The sequence below is a fragment of the Protomyctophum parallelum genome (genome assembly GCF_964188405.1).
Source record: "Protomyctophum parallelum genome assembly, chromosome: 19".
Classification (NCBI taxonomy): domain Eukaryota; kingdom Metazoa; phylum Chordata; class Actinopteri; order Myctophiformes; family Myctophidae; genus Protomyctophum; species Protomyctophum parallelum.
Window position 1 is genome coordinate 18433726 of NC_139717.1, and position 22136 is coordinate 18455861.

General features: G+C 44.5%; 2 protein-coding genes across 2 annotated transcripts in view; one reads left to right on the forward strand and one right to left on the reverse strand.

Annotated features, from left to right (window-relative positions):
- LOC310876807 (zinc-binding protein A33-like) overlaps positions 1–22136 on the forward strand; it is a gene marked incomplete at both ends in the record, with an annotated part of 168599 nt that overhangs the window by 71710 nt on the left and 74753 nt on the right. The window lies entirely within an intron of this gene.
- The window catches only part of LOC310877040 (very long chain fatty acid elongase 4-like), a 33565-nt gene continuing 21453 nt past the window's right edge, over positions 10025–22136 (reverse strand). Inside the window, exons 5-7 of the mRNA XM_083790693.1 lie at positions 16636–16807; positions 12440–12567; positions 10025–10440 (exon numbers count right to left, since the gene is read on the reverse strand). Coding sequence (XP_083646819.1) covers positions 10117–10440; positions 12440–12567; positions 16636–16807 — 624 coding nt within the window. The 3' untranslated portion in view covers positions 10025–10116. The remainder of the gene's footprint in view (positions 10441–12439; positions 12568–16635; positions 16808–22136) is intronic.

Genomic DNA, 22136 nt, shown 5'->3' on the forward strand with positions numbered 1-22136 from the left:
TATTTGTATGTCTCTAAATGTTTTGATGAATTGAACATGGTGGACCCTCTTGTAAACAAGTGTAATGCTTAATTGGGTCGTCCACTCACAGTTAACAGTCTTTGTATTGAGTTTGTGCTTGAAATGTACTGTAATTCTGTTAATAAATATTTCAATCAATCAATCAAAACCAACTAAAAAATCTTTTAGACCCAGAGATACGCACCGCGGCCACATGATGGCGCCCTTCACACACGACACAACGCGGCCATCTCACCATCTGTGCCTCCCAGAAGGCAGAGCCATTAAAACGCTGACTGTTTCCACCTCCCTGCCTGCAACTACACAATGAGCTCCTTAGTCATGTAATTTGCTTAATGAGATGAGCGAGGCTACGGTTCAGTTCTGTGGCCTGCATGTCTCTTTGGCTTAACTCTAGAAAGCGACTCACTGACCTCCCTCTCTCTCTCTCTCTCTCTCTCTCTCTCTCTCTCTCTCTCTCTCTCTCTCTCTCTCTCTCTCTCTCTCTCTCTCTCTCTCTCTCTCTCTCTCTCTCTCTCCAGCAGAAGGACCTTGAGTCACAGCGCAGTGGTTCCCAAACCTTTTAGGCCGCGATCAAGGCCCAAAAGAGTGATTAGACGTTAAGCCGGGACCCAAACTGGTGAAAATAGCAGAGCTGCGAGCTTGTAGAGTGGCTATTTTCACAACTTCTTAATTATTATTAATATTATTTTATTGATGGAATTTCTTATAGCGACCATAGGTCGCTGTTCACTATGAAATGTCCTGTCATTGTCACGCCTCGTGTCATACCTCCATATATGGTCACGCCTCGTGACACGTCACGCCACCATATATGGTTGTCAGTCCACGCCTCGTGACGTCACACCTCGTGACACGCTCCATATATGGCCGTCGATCTGACATCATCAATATGTCGACCTATCTGCATGTCTGAGTCAAGACCTAGAGGTTATGTGCATGCATAAAGTGAGGGACAAATCGAGTGGCAATAAGTGAGTTTGATGTCGTTGTTTAATGCAATCAGAGAGGACCTTTCTGTTTGGATGTATGGGCTGTCAAGGCCAGGAAGTAGTTTTTTTGCCACTCAGTATATAGGCGTTCCAGCATAACTTCTGGGGACGATGATGATTTCATGCGTTTCATGGTTTTCATGGTTCCTAGCAAAGACCGCGGCAGTGTGTCCCACCCTGAGAGAGCAATTCCTTTGCGACAGTGCCAACAGAAACCTCCCTCCCTCCCCCTTAACTGGAAGAAAAGTCAGGCAGGGCCATGTCTCCAGACTCCAGGGCGGGCGGCCATCTGCCTCAACCCTGGGGGGGGGGGGGGGAGTGCAGACACAGGTGCATCGCGGGCTGCAGTAGCAGGTCTGTAGGGTTGCAGGCTGTAGTGACCTGTGCTAAACGCTTGTGATAGAAAAGCTTTGGCCTTGCCCTGCAATCCTCTTAGCCCCTCCTGGCCCTGGCACAGATCTCCCTCTGTGTCCCGGTAGCTAGGAGGACACACACTCACACTCAGGTCCCTTCCCCTGCTCCGTCACACACACACACATACACGCACACGCACACACACACACACACACACACACACACACACACACACGCACATGCACACGCACACACGCACACCCACACATAGGGATACACCCATACTCCTCCCAAGCCTCTTCTTATCCACCCTTAGCTGCCTGTTTCTATGGTTACTGCAACAGCAAGGGCGGTATTTTGCTTGGGATAGATGTGTGGCCGTGTGATGGAGAATGTGTGTGTGTGTGTGTGTGTGTGTGTGTGTGTGTGTGTGTGTGTGTGTGTGTGTGTGTGTGTGTGTGTGTGTGTGTGTGTGTGTGTGTGTGTGTGTGTGTGTGTGTGTGTGTGTGTGTGTGTGCGTGCGTGTGCGTGCATGTCTGTGACCAAGAGGAAATAACGATGAAGAGAAGTATGTATGGCTGGCTGCGTATACAATTGACACCATTTAGGCATGTATTTAGCAGACTCTAATACAGAGCGATTTAGTAGTGCGAAATCAGAATAATACTACTAATAATCAGCCTCTACTGTCCAAACAATATAATAACACCCGTAATTGTGTTGCGTGTACATCATGAATTGAATATTGTATAGTGCATACCGGGAGGCCTTTTGTCTATTGCATATCATGCACATTGAATATTATTTATATTGCTATAATGTGTAGGATACATTATTTATAGTGTTATAGTATGCAGTGTATATTGCATAATATAGTATATTGTAGTGTACATTGTATAGCGGTTAACATTGCTATAACATGTATAGTGCATATCACAGTGTGCATTGTATATCGCTATATTGCAATAATGTACATTATTCAATTGCATATTGCAAACTGTTTGTTATATTATATAGTTTCTAGCTATTTCTGCTTATACCCTTTTCAGTATACCGGTATTTATAGTTTCAGTAAAAAAAGTCATACATAACTGAAATGTTTCTATACTAATTGCTTCAGTGTAATCTGAGAGACAGATTAACTGTGCAACTGCAAACATACATATAAATATCGAAATATTTAAAGAGAGAGAAGTGACTCAGAATAACGGGTATTTGCGTGACATCCTCAAACCCGGAAGTTATTAACTTTCTGGCCTTAGTTGACATCCATCTGATTGTATTAAACCAGTGGTTCCCAAAGTGGGGTCCGGGGACCCCCAGGGGTCCTTGAGGTCTGTGGCCTAAAGCATGTCATACTGGGGTTGAGAATCACTGCTAGAGCCATAACAATCTTCTCTTAAGGGGGGGTCCCTGGCATATCTCTTCAAATGGGGGTCCGCAGGCTGATTAGTGTGAATTTGGGGATCCTTGACATGAAAAAGTTTGGGAACCACTGTATTAAATGACGTTAAACTCACTTTGCCAATTGCCACTCACTTTTCCATCCAGATTTGCCACTCACTTAATAGTGAGTGTGTACCCTCTATACATTTGGTAATGTGAGATGCCAACTGAAAACCACACGCCTGGAAAGCAGGAAATTCTGGCTTGATGAATAATGTAGTGCATGTTTATTACCATAGGCAGCAGTGCTGGAAAGTAACTAAGTACATTTACTCGAGTACTGTAGCCTACTTAAGATCAATTGTGAGTTATTTGTACTTCTACTCCATTACATTTCGGATCCAATGTACTTTGACTCCACATATGGAGTAACTAAAGTTTTCAAATGTATTATATTTGAAAACTTTAGTTACTAGTTACTTTGTATACATTTTGAGTATTCACAACATACATTAACCACTTCAGCATAACTGTGTTACATTTCAGCCATTTGAAAATAGCCGATCTACAAGCTTGTAGATCTGCTATTTCATAAAGAATCTATTATACATTCTAAAACTTTAAATGGGACATTCTGCAACATGAGTGCCTTTACTTGCCTTGCCTTACTTTTGGTACTTTTAGTGCATTTTGAAGCCAGTACTTTTGTACTTTTACTCAAGTAAAAGAGAGTATCTCTACATTGCACTATTGGTACTTTACTTAACCCGTTTTGACCTGAGGACGATTCTACAAATGTGTTCTAAAGTTACAGCTACAGTTTTCTGAAAAACCCTATGTTTCTATGTCAGTGGTTCTCAAACTATTTCATGTCAAGGACCCCCGGAATTATCTGTATTTGGCCGCCGAGCCCCATCTGAAAAGCAAAGATTTGAGTAAAAAATGTTCGCTTTGAAAGAATATTATATTCAAAGACTTGCGCCACATTTTCACGATCTTTGCCGCGCTACGAGCTTGTTGTTCTGCTAGTTTTGATCCATCCTCTGCTTTTGATACTTTGTGTGACACTGTAGTATGAGTGGGCCGTAAATTTTTAATAGAAAAAAAAACACTAAAAGGTTAAAGTACGGAGATAAGATATGTTTCCTATAGGGGAGGGAGCCTACTTCAAGAAATGGACGCGGTCAGCATTCTGGAGAGACGCTGAATATCAAATTAGAAGCACTGATCGATCGATGTCACTCCAAGAAATCCTCTCTCTCTCTGTCAACATAATATAATGGTACCATGCAGGAAGTTGTGTGTGTGCGTGCGTGCGTGCGTGTGTGCACGCACACGCACTCGTCTGTGTGTGAACGTTCACTGAGTCTTTTAACCACTTAAACCCTCTATACTGTATACTGGGTTGACCCGGAGTCCCTCAGGGCTCTGTATGTGGGATCTGAACAAATCTCTTCAGCAAAAGTATAGCTGGTAGATCCACAAGCACGCAACGCCTCGGGTGCGTCACTCAAGCAATTTTATTTTATGTTTTGCCAACATCTTCACGTATTTGGACATAGGGATGTTGCAGTTCAAGTGGCTAGTACCGTAATTTCATGGTACCACATCTCATGGTTTAGTTGCTATAGATTTAGATTATTATGACAAAGCATACATTACCCACTTCAACCCTATAGGCTACTGTGCATTTCGGCCATTGGAAAATCGGATCTGCAATTTTGAAAAGATTTCTCTTACATTTTATACTATATATTTGAAAAATTGCATAACCCATTCTGGGAAGGAACCCCTTTTGGTGTTTTACCCCTTCAAAACGGGAACCCCTTTTGGTGTTTTACCCCTTCAAAACGGGAACCCCTTTTGGTGTTTTACCCCCTCAAAACGGGAACCCCTTTTGGTGTTTTACCCCTTCAAAACGGGAACCCCTTTTGGTGTTTTACCCCTTCAAAACGGGAACCCCTTTTGGTGTTTTACCCCTTCAAAACGGGAACCCCTTTTGGTGTTTTACCCCTTCAAAACGGGAACCCCTTTTGGTGTTTTACGCTTCAAAACGGGAACCCCTTTTGGTGTTTTACCCCTTCAAAACAGGAATCCATTTTGGGGTTCTTGTTGCCATGTACAGTAAGATACAGCATATTTGAAAAATGTTTAAATTAGACATTCTCTGATAACTTAGGTCAGAATTTATAAGGCATTTTCAGTCCTATAGGGATAATGAGTACTTTCTATGTTGATACCAATACGTTTGCACTTTTAGAATCGGGCCTAAATGGTAGTCAAGAATGTGAGCATACCTCTTTCCCACCAATGTCATTCTGAGAGTGTAACCAAAATGGCCTTTTAACTGTGCAGGCGGGTCCATTATTTGCTTAACATTTGTACTCGACATGTCAGAGTTAAGTGAGCAGTCAGGATCGCAGTAGTGTGATTGTCAGCTTAGCGTGGCTCCTCTTCCACTGACCTGCTTTCCGGGGCTAACCATGTGGGAGTGACGTCGCGGGAATAAGCTCTTTTGCGACCAAAGCCAATTTACCCCCCCAAGATTAAAGTCTGGCCAGCCCAAAGGTGTACAGGGTATATACACTCCCTTACACTAGGTTCTCTCTCTCTCTCTCTCTCTCTCTCAAACACACACACACACACACACACACACACACACACACACACACACACACCTGTACACTTTTACTTTAGTATACAGTGTAGGCTGTGTATAGCGCACATCCACGATCCGTCAGGGTTAAAAACTAAACTCTGAGAATGTACAAATGCAACCAAAAAGGGTCGCATTTGGTTCCAGCTCTCAGAGTTACAAATGGATCAATTAACGCGGAGGATTTTGCTGTGTAGGGGCCCCTCGCCATCTTATAAAAAGGTGGAGCGGATGGGGGTTGATTGGATAAAAGGAGCTAGGAATGGGGCTGGGGTGGGGTAAAGGTTCATCTCCTTCTGGTCACGGGGGTTGAAGCGATCAGCTCGGCTCATCCTAGCTCCAGAACCTCTCACAGATGCCAGGACTTCTTCCTATACGGAGCCACCTGTTGTGTTGGCGTTACGCCACAGCCATGGCCATGGGGCTCAACTTCTGACAGACAATGCTGCTCGTGTTTTACTTTTCCTCCTTTGCAGATTTGTGAAAGTGCAGATGGTGAGCTTTCCAGTGACACGTCACACACACACACACGTTGCAACCTGAAGATAGAACAACTGAAGGTGTACATTTATTTTAAAGAAGAGATGTCACGCTTATTTCACCCCTCTCACGGCAGTTACTAATTTAAGGACAAATAATTGTGTTATCCTAAAAACTGCAGTTTGTTTTATTGAGTGCAATCTTAAACATTTAAACGTGCCTGTGTATATAACAAAACACAAAAACAAAAAAATCCTATTTCCTTGATTTGCGTGATTTAATGTTTACCTAAACTTGCGGCCTGTTCATATATATGTATCAGATCCTGGCCTGTTCACAACACAAAACGATTCAAAAACAACAAGGGGCACGCAGTCCGCGCACAAATTGCATACATGCACATACAAAAAAACGTGGGGTGTTGGCATCCTCTTTATTTCCAATATATCTGCAGCTAGAAGCTGTGTCGGTTTTAGTATTATATTATATTAAAATAATGAAAATACATTTTCTTTAAATAAAAAAAGACGTTTGTATTTAGTTTGTCTTTTTTCTTTTTAAGGAGGACGTTCACCTTCAGTCCAACATGGCCGTGAGAAAACACAATACTGAGCTGAACTCGGTTTGACATCAGCTACCTTAAAAACAAACAAATTAAAGAGGACACACTGTAGGAAATAATAATAATAATATACATTATCACAACGATACCCACACATTAAACCATAAATACTAAAAAGGTCTATTGTCCATGTTTTTGAATCCGCCATGAATACAAAAGAAACAATACGCCGTCGCTCTCTCGATCCCCACAGCAGATTTGTGACAGAGGAGAGTGGCATATATTAGAGTGAGTGGTTGGTGGTCTATGAGTGTCCCCCAGCGACCCCCAAGCGTCCTTGAGGGTGTTCCACGGGGGGGGGGGGGGGGGGGGGGGGGGGGTCCCGAGCAAAACGAGGAACAGTTAAAATGTCCACGTTACTTCAGTTAACGGATTGGATTCCCAAACTGCGGTGCGTGCACTCCCTGTGGTGCGCGAGCGCCTTTTAGGGTGCGCGTGACATGAAAAGGCTAATGGTGGTGGTGTGGTTTTATTTTAAATAGGCCCTATATGAGAAAAAAAGGGGTCCCGCACACCGTCTTCAGCAGCAGTTTATTTCAGCTGAGTTACAACGTTTCGGTCTAAACGACCTTCACCGGGTATCTGAGTAGCCTCGGAAATCCAGACGCTTTTATTTCCAGGGAGACAAAAGACAAGTCTGGGACCGAGTCCACTTCAATTCGGCATAGAGTAGCGCAAACGTCGATCACTCTCTGCTCATTTCTGAGCGTCTGCACCTGTTAAATTGACGCACACACACACACTCCTCTCTCTCTATGAATTAGTCTCATGTCATGCAGCTGCCTCTAGATTCTCCCGGCGGATCCTGCCAGGCGCTGCCTATGCCATAGAAAGCATAGGTGAACCCCAGGCTAGTATCCGAGAGACCGAAACGTTGTCACTCAGCAGAAATAAACTGCTGCTCTATAAGTGAAGACAGTGTCCCGTGACTCGCATTTGTTAAATATATGAACATTGCCAATATATATGGTTACTATACTATGATCCGACGGAGCATTGGTCCGATCGACAACCTACCTCAAACCCTCACCCTAACCCTAACCTCCCCCGGGGCAGACACCTAAACCTAACCCCAACCCTCTCCCGACCCCCAGCGCACCTCGGACCATTGCACCACCGCAATGCTCCGTCGGATCATAGTATGCCTCCCAATATATATGGCACGTATATGCAGAATAGCCCTATGCTGCATATGTATGTGCCATATTCAGGAATTCAGGAATGTATGTCTCATTCGATATATTCTGTATGCAGGCGGCCAATTCCGAGGGGGGGGGGGGGGGGGGGTTGCGTCAGCCAGGTCGGGAGGTAACCAGGGGGTGCACGGCCAAACAACGTTTGGGAACCGCTGCTGTAGTGTACTGAGAATGACTATTCAGATCCTATAGGGTTCCACTCTCTGTACCGTTATCTCCCCACTTACAGTACAGGCAGTCGTGGAATTAGGTACTAAATCTAATCTAACAACAAAAATCTACTTTCGCTGGCACAACGTCTCGTTCACATGTTGGGTGTCACGCATAATCTGCTGCATCAGCGGGGGTCGGGGGAATCCTCCAAGCAAAGCTCTGCCAACCTCCTCTTGTATTTAAGATCTACACTTGTAGACAAGACATTGTTGATGCGCGATTACAAGACATTGTTGCAGACCTTTTCCTCGGTAGTCAATCAATGGAGAACTGTTGTGATAGGCCCGTCACAATTATTACACAATCGTCTAATCGCAATTATATTTGAGATAATCGCAATTATTGTTTTCATAATCGTCAATCGTTTCCATGTTAAAAAATAATTTCATGTTTTTAGAAACGGCCTCAGTCCTAACGGTCCCCATACACTGAGCGTGTTTCAGATTTTTAGCGGCGTTTCTCCATCGGTTTTCTGAAAAACGCGCCCAGTGTGCAACCACCTTAAGTGGGTTAATCATACACTGGTCACACACAACCTAGCCTGAGCTAACGTGTTAGGTTTCTGGTCTAGAGGGGCGGGTCGCGGCTGAGATTTGCGCACGCCCTGATTGGATCTCATCGATCTGTCCGTCACCCCCGGCCCCTCCTCTCCCCCCTAGTGCAGCGCTACGTCACATAATTTGGAGCGACGCCCACCCGGAAGGGTTGACTCCCACTTTTAGACCAGAGCGGCCAATGCGTTCCTCCAGGCTTTCAATCTTTGCACCAACAAAAATGAAAGCCTGGTACCGAGGCTACACAGAACCTTTCCACCCAACCAGCCAAGTGGACTGGACCCTCTTTGGTATGCATTATATATGGTTCTTCAGCGGTCAGTAGTTGAATGAATAATAATAATAATAATAATAATTAAATCTTAGTAAGCTAGCAAATTAATAGGCATGTCAATGACTACATATAAGCTTGTGGTTGAGAACGAACTTGGGAATCATACAGTGTACAAAAGATCGGAGGCGAGTTTCGGTGGAGAAGGTGTAGCAGATGCTGATCTGTGTCGTCCTAATGTCTGTGATCGTTTTGGTCCTCCCAAAAAAAAGAAAAAAACACACAAAAAACTGTTGCAGAACCGACAAGATCAGCGTCTTTAGTTTTCTTTGTGTAAAAACCCCAAAAATATACCGAATGGATAGGGATACAACCAACACCCCCCCCCCCCCCACTAACCTGAAACCAAACCACAGACACGCCGACCGACATACACACCAATGCTATAGGCTACCCTTTCAGCTGGACAAGTTGCTCACAAATCACATCCACAGCCTACGGTAATATCCGCAGGGTTGGGAAACTCGTTTGGGGACATGTTGTCCTTGTCACACACACACACACCCACCCCTGCCCTATTTAAAGGAGAACTCCGGAGTAGCCCTTTTATTACCGGAATGATGAGAATATATCCATGAATCCACTGATAGGGGCAAAAAAAACGTATCTAGCGTACTGTAACTTTAAGCAGGGAGGCGTAGTCTATGAGCCTCTTCCCGTAGGCGGAAGCCCATTCGTGACAAAACTCTGGGGACTCTATTTCCAACATCATGGACGACAGAAATAATAATTGTTGAGCGACGAGCGCTCGGCATGGATTTTATTTAAAAAAAACAAATGCCTCTACCACTGGGTTAATGGATATATTATTGTCATTTTTACCATAACAAAACGACTACCCCGGAATTTCTCCTTTAACGGGCTCTATGCATACACGCCATTTTGGAAAGCACTTGGGCCCCTTCCCTATACTTCCTCCACAGGTGCTACCAATTATACTAATTGAAGGCTCCGTTCCATTCTGGTCAAACCGAGTCAGGGTGCTGCTAATGGGCACGGTTGGCTCACTGGAAACACTCTGCTCCACCAGTGGGTCTCAACGTGTCCTAGAGTGGGTTCCAAATGGCCCTGTACGGGTCTGTAACTCTGAGTTGAGGGTCCTTGAAATAAATTTAAAAAAAAAAACGTTTGAGAGAGAACCACTGTGCTACAGTAAATGGAACAGAGCCTTCATTAGTATCATCGGTAACACCTGTGAAGGAAGTAGGGACGCGGCCCACCGGAAGTATTAGGACAGAGTTATTCTGTGTGCATAGAGCCTATACAACTGTCCATGTCGTTTGAGGAGAGACGCTCCCTCTCTCCCTCTCGTCATTCCCTCTTGGCTCGTCCCTTCCTCAACCTGCTGGGGGCGACGACATCGTCCACCACCTCCTCCTCCGCCTTGCTGTGTCCGTTGGTGACGCCGTTGGTGAGGAGGGGCTTGCTGCCTCCGTTGGTGGCCGCGGCCGCCGCTGCCTTGACCGCCTTGTCCTTGCCCGGCTTGGCCGCCCGGTAGGCGTGGTAGTAGAAGTTGGCGAAGAGCAGGATGAAGGTGGCGGCGTAGCCAATCAGAGCCCACTGCATCCAGGCGGGGAACGGGCAGCCCGTGTAGAGGGAGTAGCCGGCGTGGCTGATGGTCACGTGGAACTGGACCTGTTGTTGGGAGCGCACGCACGCACGGCACAGTGCATGTGGATGTGTTAAAAAGCAGAGAACACTCATACAGGATAAACAAGTTAAAAAGAATATATACGTTTTTCACACTTTTAGAGCATTTCCATGGTCATCATATGGGCATAAAATAGATGCCAAAACAATGGGAGATATTCAATGTGTGTGTATTTTTATATAAAAAAATCCCAAAACCTAATTTGAATAAGAGCACTGAAGTCTGATGTCAATATCGGTAGAGGGCGCTAAGTCCACAGGTCCATGTACATTTTATTTGCATTGTAATACCCATAGGGGGATTTTAGATAGCGTCATATAAGAACTGTGTTTGAAAAATAAACAAATCATCCTGGCCATTTCACTACTGAGAGAAAGTGCCGCCTAATTAGTACAACCTTTCGCTAGAAACAGACTGTATCAAATATGACTGACTGACTGTCTTAAATGATACAGAGACACCTCCCCGAACAAGACAGTTTGTTTATTTTTGGACCACACTTCTATGAGATGATTTTTAGATGACCCAATGTTATTCTGAATAGAGAAAAACTAATGTGAACCAGGGAATGAGTGCTGAAGTCAGGACTTCAGCACTCTATTACTTCCTTAAACCATGCTGCTTGACGATGCAACGCTGCCTCAAGAAATCTTGATTTCATTCACCTGTTTGATTCCCCCTGCTGCACATTCCTCCAAACACTCATTACAGAACTACTACGTTTTAACCTCATTCAAGATGGCTTAAACTTAATCAGCACGCTAAAATATGTATCTAGAAATAAGATAGTAGCAAACATGCTTTGTCTGTCTCTCACTTGTAAAACAACAGTGTGCAGCGGAGCTACTAACGTCCCATAGCCTGAAGGGACGCGACACTCTGATTGGTTCAGAAACGTACAGACTTCCGTCTTTAAACTGGAAGTTTTGAAAAAGCAACAACGGAGCAGACTATAAAGATTGAATCTCGTAAAATATCTTTGTAGGGTTCGCTCTCTTGATTGGATAGCATTGGTATCCTGAAATGAAGATGCATTTTCAGTTTACTAAAGAGCTGGAGAGACCCGTTGTAACTGAACAAGCACTATATGATTACATCAGAATATAGCTAATATTTGTACAAAACAACTTGAAACTAGTTTGATTATTGCTAGCCCCGGTCCATTGTGTTAAGAGTTCTCGCTAACGCACCGACAGGAGTGTGTGTGTGTGTGCGCGTGCGTTTGTTTGACCCCAATTAGCTGACTGCTCACTGTGAATGACCCCAATGATCTGCAGGGGTCAATTGGTCAAGCAACACGCCATTCTGCACTCCAAACAAACAGACCTACAGACAAAGCCCTTTATTGTGAGAGCTTGGCACCGCTCAAAAAATGAACAAAACTACTTTGCTACTCACCAATTCAATGGCTGGCAATTTGCGTTGTTGAAAGTCTACTCTCCAGGCTGGGAAGCCTCTCAGGACCCCACTTTCTCTATATAATGTACTTTTTTCAACCCGATCAGATCTGTAGACGGCACTCTAAATACAATATTTTTTATTATTATTTCTGCACAAAAAATATAGGCCTATTATACAGAGAAGATGGGGTTCTGAGAGGCTTCCCCAGCCCTCGAGAATGGACTTTCAACACACAACACAGCCTTTGTTTTGGTGAGTAGCAAAGTGGTTTGGTTAATTCTGAATAAAGTGCGCGGGCTCACACCTCGCACGGCAGGGGATATGTTCTAGTCCATGTGCAGCCGAGGTGTGTGTTCCTGGCAGGGCGCTAGTAAAGAACTCGCTAATGCACTGGACCCCAGGGCTAGATTATTGCCAGAAATACTCTGTTGGTATACAAATGGTGACTCGACATGTCGTGATGCGTGATGTGTTGTGTGAGCTCGTAGGTTACATGCTTAATCAGACCAGTGTGTGTCCAGTGGAAACCTCGTATGAATCTGATCTCAGGTCAGAATGGGTTTAAATAAGGCATAGTCGTACCATCTGGATGATGGTGAGGTACTTCTTCCACCACAGGTATCTCTGCATGTGAGGTCCCAGCGCCGCCAGGCCGTAGTAGCCGTACATCAGCACATGGATGGAGGAGTTGACGCCCGCGCCGAAAAACGCTGAAAAACATGGAGGAGGATGTAAGACTATAGAACCACGCAGTGGTATAGGGCTTACTTAAACATGGAGGAGGATGTAAGACTATAGAACCACACAGTGGTATAGGGCTTACTTAAACATGGAGGAGGATGTAAGACTATAGAACCATGCAGTGGTATAGGGCTTACTTAAACATGGAGGAGGATGTAAGACTATAGAACCACACAGTGGTATATGGTTTACTTAAACATGGAGGAGGATGTAAGACTGTAGAACCACACAGTGGTATATGGTTTACTTAAACATGGAGGAGGATGTAAGACTATAGAACCACACAGTGGTATATGGTTTACTTAAACATGGAGGAGGATGTAAGACTGTAGAACCACACAGTGGTATATGGTTTACTTAAACATGGAGGAGGATGTAAGACTATAGAACCACACAGTGGTATATGGTTTACTTAAACATGGAGGAGGATGTAAGACTGTAGAACCACACAGTGGTATAGGGTTTACTTAAACATGGAGGAGGATGTAAGACTATAGAACCACGCAGTGGTATAGGGCTTACTTAAAGGGTAAAACATGGAGGAGGATGTAAGACTATAGAACCATGCAGTGGTATAGGGTTTACTTAAACATGGAGGAGGATGTAAGACTATAGAACCATGCAGTGGTATAGGGTTTACTTAAACATGGAGGAGGATGTAAGACCATAGAACCACGCAGTGGTATAGGGTTTACTTAAACATGGAGGAGGATGTAAGACTATAGAACCATGCAGTGGTATAGGGTTTACTTAAACATGGAGGAGGATGTAAGACTGTAGAACCATGCAGTGGTATAGGGTTTACTTAAACATGGAGGAGGATGTAAGACTGTAGAACCATGCAGTGGTATAGGGTTTACTTAAACATGGAGGAGGATGTAAGACTGTAGAACCATGCAGTGGTATAGGGTTTACTTAAACATGGAGGAGGATGTAAGACTATAGAACCACGCAGTGGTATAGGGCTTACTTAAAGGGTAAAACATGGAGGAGGATGTAAGACTATAGAACCATGCAGTGGTATAGGGTTTACTTAAACATGGAGGAGGATGTAAGACTATAGAACCATGCAGTGGTATAGGGTTTACTTAAACATGGAGGAGGATGTAAGACCATAGAACCACGCAGTGGTATAGGGTTTACTTAAACATGGAGGAGGATGTAAGACTATAGAACCATGCAGTGGTATAGGGTTTACTTAAACATGGAGGAGGATGTAAGACTGTAGAACCATGCAGTGGTATAGGGTTTACTTAAACATGGAGGAGGATGTAAGACTGTAGAACCATGCAGTGGTATAGGGTTTACTTAAACATGGAGGAGGATGTAAGACTGTAGAACCATGCAGTGGTATAGGGCTTACTTAAACATGGAGGAGGATGTAAGACTATAGAACCATGCAGTGGTATAGGGTTTACTTAAACATGGAGGAGGATGTAAGACTGTAGAACCATGCAGTGGTATAGGGTTTACTTAAACATGGAGGAGGATGTAAGACTGTAGAACCATGCAGTGGTATAGGGTTTACTTAAACATGGAGGAGGATGTAAGACTGTAGAACCATGCAGTGGTATAGGGCTTACTTAAACATGGAGGAGGATGTAAGACTATAGAACCATGCAGTGGTATAGGGTTTACTTAAACATGGAGGAGGATGTAAGACTATAGAACCATGCAGTGGTATAGGGCTTACTTAAACATGGAGGAGGATGTAAGACTATAGAACCATGCAGTGGTATAGGGTTTACTTAAAGGGGCATTTCAGCGCCGGAAAATAAAACTGCGGTCACTCAATTTTAATAGTATTTGTAGTATAGATAATTAGCACAATTTGAAATTTGCACCCTGTGCGGCCATGAAAGAAATAATGAGGTCTGTGTGTTTGACTATAGGGTCTGACTGGATTGCTGACTGACTGAAATATCTAAAAACTAAAATTACACAGGTAAAAGCCTAAACCTCAACCTAATTAAAATAAGATATGGTTGCAAAAGGGGTGAAGTGTCCCTTTAAGTAAAAGTATCAATATTGGCAATATAGAAATAGGCCTACTAGATAAAGTCCGGAATTAAAAATGTATTTGTACCAAAACTAGAAAGCAGAATGTCCCGTTTCAAGTTTTCAAATGTATGAAAAATATTTAGAAAATAGCAGATCTACACATGTAGATCGTCTATTTTCAAATGACCCAAATGTGTATACCGGTAGGGCTGAAGTGGTAAATGTATGTTTTGAAATCAAAATCAAAATCTGCACAGCACTAAAGTTTTCAAATAATTGTCGTGGAGTAAACGTACAATATTTCGATCTGAGATGCAGTGGAGTAGAAGTAAAACTATTGGAAACTATTGAAGTACGGTACACCACTGACTAATAAGAATTGACACTTTGGTTCATACATATACAGATGCACGCTATTGAACCTCATAATTTAAAAATTGACAATTTAGCAGACGCTCTTACGACGAGTGATTTACAGTAAGCAAGAACAACACACGGTAACACATCAAATGTATATAAATAGCAATCTAGGATCATATGTGTGATGACATTCTTGGATGCAGGCGCAGGTTTCAAGGACGTTTAATAGATCCAGGCAAAGGTACAAGGGAATAGACAAAACTCGTAGTCAAAGGCAAAGTTAGAATGAGCAACAAACACTGACAAAAGCTATAAAGGGACAGGACCGTGTGGAGTGGCTAGTGTCTAGTGCAGGCAAACAATACTGGCGGAAGTGGAGTGGCAGAGGGGGTGATTATATAGGTGTGTACTAATGAGGAGCAGGTGTGTATAGTTAGTAGGTTGGAGATGATGATCTCTGGAATTAGGGCATGGGCGTGGTCCTGACAGTAGGTAAACCAAGAACCAGTCTAAAAAACAGTGTAATATAAAAACAAAATAATAATAATCTGTACATTGAAACTATACACACACTGTAGGATGCCAGGTGTACAAATGACCTGGCATTTGTCTACTACTGTACATAAGACCTAAATTACATTTTTGCCTATAAACCTACAAGGTCGTCAAGGCTATAGAGCAAGTGCTACAAACAAAATCTTCCAAAAAGTTAAACTAGCTGCTGTACCTGTAAGGCCTAAGGCAAAAACACATACGTGCAGACACTGTCATGTGTTATTAGCGACTTTAAGCAACGGCGGCTACGGCAGTCGGCTCCGGCAACCGGAAATGGATCAGTGCTCGATACATAAACCTGCTCTCTGTCGCAGCCCTTTCTTTTTTTTTTCTATAATTTTGACGATTTTGTAACCCATTTTTGACCTCTGTGTCAATTATCTAATGTGATCCTGGGCTCTACACTCCGCCAACCTAGTCCCCATATATGGGGGACATGGGGAGAGCAACGGACTTGCTAGCCTATATTTTGAATTGAAATACAGATTTTTTTTTGCTATTTTTGAATTGGAGAAAATAAATAGACAATAACATTTTAAGCTGAAATCAATAATATATCAATGTTGGGATATATATATATATATATATATATATATATATATATATATATATAATGTTGTGGCTCCCGGGCCGCCCGTTGCCCATGCATGACCCGACCCAATCCCACCCCTTAACCTCAAAATCCCTAAACATAATCCTAAAACTAACCTTAACCTTAACCCCTCACTCTAACCTGGATTCAACCCCTGAATGCCTAATCCTAATCCTAGCCGGGAACATTTTCTGACCTGACTCTAACTTTTCTTTTTTCCTCCAAATCGATTTGCGAACATGTCTGTTTTAGTATAGAGGGTTTAAGTGGCACTGAAATCTCCGCTATACAATTATTGCGAGGGTTGTTTTATCACGATAAATGATAACAGCGATTATCGTCCCATTCCTAACACGCACACAGTACACACACACACACACACACACACACACACACACACACACACACACACACACACACACACACGCGCGCGCGCACACACACACACACACACACACACACACACACACACACACACACACACACACACACACACACACACACACACACGAGCGCTTATAGTACTCACATTGTCCCCCGGGGACCCACTTGATGCCGATCCACCACAGGATGAACATGGTGCAGTGGTGGTAGACGTGGAGGAAGCTGACCTGGTTGAACTTCTTCCTCATGATGAAGAAGACGGTGTCCAGGAACTCCACTCCCTTGGAGATGTAGTACCACCACAGAGCTGACGCTATCTGAGGAGGACACCATGCCACACAACGCACAGAGAGATGTAGTACCACCACAGAGCTGACGCTATCTGAGGAGGACACCATGCCACACAACGCACAGAGAGATGTAGTACCACCACAGAGCTGACGCTATCTGAGGAGGACACCATGCCACACAACGCACAGAGAGATGTAGTACCACCACAGAGCTGACGCTATCTGAGGAGGACACCATGCCACACAACGCACAGAGAGATGTAGTACCACCACAGAGTCATCTAGTCCCTTAAAGACCAGAGGGGATATAGAGCCTTTTCCATCATAGCCCCCAAATTATGGAATGCGCTCCACCCCAATGTCAAAATGGCCCCCTCCATTGAGACCTTTAAATCCCACCTAAAGACCCACCTCTACACCTTGGCTTTTAACCCAGGTTGAGTTTCCATGGTCCATGTTATCTGTTTTGTATTTCTTCGTATGTTTGCTGTTGTTCTCTGTGTTCAGCTACAGTGTATTTAGTTTTATTCTTCTGTACAGCACTTTGTAAACTCTGAGTTGTAAAATGTGCTTTATAAATAAAGTGGATTGGATTGGATAGTAAGAGAGTGGCGACACTAGCGTTGACTCCCATTGTAACAATGGAATGCGGAAGTGCTCATTCTATCTCAATGGGATGGTTCCAGCCATAGGAGCAATGTTTGGAACTATAGCCCATAGGCACCCGCTCTGCGGCGAGATCAAAGCGTGTCGCTACTCTCCTACTCTACACTCTGGTACCACCACAGAGCTGACGCTATCTGAGGAGGACACCACCGACACAACGCACAGAGAGACCAAAGTCGACACCCCGAACGCCCATGGGCATTTGTAACCATTAAATCAGGGCGCCCCGGCGATTCGTTGCTTCGGGGCCTATTTCAAGGTTGCTCCGCGCCATTTTGGAAGTAAAGCTAGAAGTAGCTAGATGTAGCCAAAACACCCCCCGAGGGGATCGACAACAAGGAAGTATGATTACTTCTAACGTGACGAGCGGCGGGACCGCGATGGGCCGTCAGAAACATAATCTTTGGATAGAATTGGAAGGAAGTTGTTCACGGTTGAATTTTTCCTCCCATCCGCTAAAATGGAGATGGACCACTTTGGACGCTCAATCGACGCTACCAGCATGTAGACCGGTGCGCTCCGTTATGATATGAATGAAGACGGAACTTTTGATTAATCTCCGTCCTGGGCGACGAGCGGGATCATTTGATAGGACGGAGACCTCCGTGTTTGCAGCTCGGAGTGTTAAGAGTTTATACAGGTATGACCGGTGCCCAGCTGTAGAGCACCGAGTTGGTAACGATGGAAGTTGGATATCCCTGCCCCACCTGGCTATGTGATACCCGTAGTAGCCATTCCTGCATGTGTCCCTTTTATGCCCATATATGGAGATCTCTGTATCTGTCTCTCTGTGTCCTTTTAGTACATGGGGTTCTGTGTCAGGCATGCCCAAATATGAAGTGTTGTGATGTCAGAACAGGCCAGCTCCATATATGGATCCAGAGCCCGTGCAGAGGCTTTTGCGCTGGTTCTGGACCATCGGACTCGACACCGGGCACTGCACTCCCTGTGGTGGTGTGGAACACGTGTCGAATTTGAAGTCGGTGGGGCGAACGTTTTTTATTTATGTGGATTACACGTACGGACAGAGACTTATGAAGAGTAGAGAGTATGATCAACATGAGCGAATAGCGAGCGTGATAGCACCCCCGCTCTGCTCAAATTCTCTCTATATGCCGTTATATAGATATTTAGATAGATATAGGGCATAGCAGTGGGCATGCTCAAATTCTCTATATATACCGGTATATAGATATTTAGATAGATATAGGGCATAGCAGTGGGCATGCTCAAATTCTCTATATATACCGGTATATAGATATTTAGATAGATATAGTATAGGGCATAGCAGTGGGCATGTTTGTCTGCTTCCACTAAAATAATCGGCAATTCATTTCTCCCATAGATATTTACAAAAAATGTTGATATCAACTATTTTAAGCCTAGAATCAAGCCATCCAGGATCCTGGTGATCCATGACCATATTTTTGAGTGGTGCAACCACTCCTACAACCAGCTTGCAATGTCCTCGTACTTGTCTGTGTGTGTGTCTGTCTCGTACTTGTTTGTGTGTCTGTGTGAGCATGAGTATGTGACTTAATAATAGCAGTAGGGGGCGCCAGAAACAGTGAGAGGGGTAGTGACTCTAATGAGAGAGAGTGAGAGAGGTAGTGACTCTAATGAGAGAGAGAGATAGAGAGAGAGAGAGAGAGGTAGTGACTCTAATGAGAGAGAGAGATAGAGAGAGAGAGAGAGAGGGGGGGGGGGGGGAATTGCAACACTCAGTTCACACGTGTGTGATTTTTTTTAGAACAGGTGTCTTTTCAAGGCACCACAGGGTTCCACAGGGTGGGGATGATGGCTGCCACACTGAAGGCTCTGTCTCCCAACGTCCGCTTGCTTGTTTGGGGAATAGAGAGGAGGTCCACGTCTGTGGACCGTGAGTTCCGTCACAGAGTACAGTACGTTTATGGAGGAGGCCTGTACTGTGGAGCCAGCCAGGGAGTTGAGATATTAATAATGAAACTGTCAGGATGTAATAGAAATTTTTTCAGGTCAGAATGGGTTAAACACTGGCCTGGCCTTTATATGCACTTGAACTGACCAGGTTAGTATATAGGGCATGGACCATTTGCAGATGTAAAGATGGAGTGCCGCGATTCTTGTACTTTTCCGATAATACATTATAACATTCAAATATGTTTTCCCTGTGTATTTTTGGGTTTCTTCCTGAAAGCTGAAAGCCTTTGAGTCAAAAGGCCCAATCGAAACACACCACTTTAGTATCATCATATCATCATATAACCCTAACCCCTCCCCATTTATCGTACAAAAACAGCTGCGGGCGAGGCTTAAAGGGACATTTCACAGCGGGAAGAAACTGCATGCAGTCACTCAATCTTAATAGTATCTGTAGTAGACAACAGTAGCACGGTTAGAAATGTGCACCCCATGGCCAGAAAAAAGAATGAAGTCTGTGAGTTTGACTAGGGTTTGACTGGATTGCTGAATTTCTACAATGACCAAAAATGCTTTGTTGCACTATCACTCCTTGTGGAAAAGGAGGAGGCTGCATTAAAATAAGATGGGTGATGCTAAGGTGAACGAACTAGTGGGTGTAGGCCCCATAAAAAAACATAATTTTAATACTTTCGGCATGCATGTAAATTATTCAGTAAAGTGGTTCAAGCGGGGTCCAGGGACCATTAAGGTTCTTTGAAGGGGTTCTGACCAAATGGACCCTTACGGTTCCATCTGTATACACTCTGAGTTATGGTCCTTGAAAGTAAAGCGTTTGAGAACCACTGCTTTAGGGTGGGCCTGGAAAACCAAATTGTTCACTACATCACAACAGAACCCGTGAAGATCTGTGATTCTTGTAGTTAAAGTTTCCATCCACAATCGCACGCACGCACACGCACGCACACAGATCAGATACTGTATCTAAGCCACCATGCCATGCTGGTTATATCTCCCTTATCCTATAATGCCAGTAGTTGGATCAGCAGGCTTCGCCAAAGACGTGATTCAATATCAAAAGGTCAGGGTCATCAGTGCCCATACCCGAAGGCCGGGTTGGCGAAAGGGCCTTTCTGTGCGGAGTGTGCATGTTCTCCCCGTGTCCCCTAGGGTAGGTACCCTCACAAAAAACATGCAGTAATCCTGGTCACTAAACTGCCTCCCCCTGGCCAGCCGGGGCGCCTGATGGAGGGGAAAGGAACTGGTTGGAATAACGTGTTCCTTCCACGCGCTACGTCCAACCAGGGAAACTCCCCCCTGTCAGGTGTAAAGGAGCAACTTGGACACTCAGGCATGAAGGAAGCATGAGTTCAAGTCCGTTGCTCTCCCCTTGTCCCCCATATATGGGGGACAAGTTGGTGGAGGGTCACATTAGATGATTGACACAGGGGTGAAAAATGGGTTACAAAATTGTGGGATAAAATATATATATATATATAAAAAAAAGGTCAGGGTCACTATCAACAGTTCCCACCTCCAAGTACCTGGGAAGCATAATATCCGACACCTGTGACAATGGATGACGAGATCCAATACCGCCATAAACAAGCCTCAACATCTTTCGGTCGTCTACGGTTAAAATGTTCCACGGGCCCTGAGGCAAGATTGACAGCGTCTGTACATGGCTGTGATGAATGGGACAGCTTTGGGATTCGGGAAAGTTGATTAAATAGTCTGTTTCAATTCAAGTGATAAAGTTCATGTGGGCATGTCCGTCCATCTTTATGATTAGGCTACTGTTGTTGTCTTGATATTCCTTTCATGCGACTTCACTCACCTCTAGTGCATGTGGATGGAGCTGCTGCTGTTGTGTTTGTATTCCACCTTTACTCCATCTATTTTGCCCTCTTTTGCCTGTGGTAATTTTATGTCTTGTTTTGACTGTTCAAAGGATCAAAACTCAACTTTATCAGGCGATTGCAGAGCAGGGCTAACAACTGTATACTGCCACAGCGGATCAGACCGGAGCAAATCCATCTACTCTAACGTGCAGCCAGTAAGCAGCCCAGTTTAAACACTCTATTTCCTGCCTGCGCCGTGAAGGGCCCTTCACAATAAAGCGTCTCCCTTTAACTCCCAATGAACTACATTTTATACTGCTTATTATTGACAGGAAATGTAGTCTTAGTCGCGGTAACTTAACAGCGTGTTTGTGGGAGAGAGAGAGAGAGAGAGAGAGAGAGAGTATACAGTTTACTACCACGCATCGGAGCGGCCGGCCTGCCGTGCCCAAAGTATAAAATAAAACGTCTGGGAACTCAGATTAATCCTGAACCAACACCAGCACCGGCTGGGGCATGTTATTCTAATGCCCAAGCCATTAGACTCCCATGGCCAGTTACACCTCGGTCAACGCAGTGCCGGTGGGGCAGAAGAAGCCGTTTCAAAGACCTTTACTGAAGATCACACTGAAGAGAGGACCGGATCAACCCCTCTTCACTGGAGGAACTTGCGTCCTGCACGTCGCAACCTCTGGCGTTCTCGCGCCGCACAGGGAGCGGAGTATAACAGAAAGCCAACGCACACAACACGGTGCAGGAAAGCGTGCAAAGAGGCATGCCCGCAAAGCCACCCCCTGCCTCCCCTCAGTACCGCTTATACATGCCCCGGTCTGCAAACGCAACTGTGGATCCAGGATCGGACTACACGGCCACCGGAAGACTCACGGATAGGAGAAGATGGTCATCATCGGACACGATGGACAACCATGGTGTGTGTGTGTGTGTGTGTG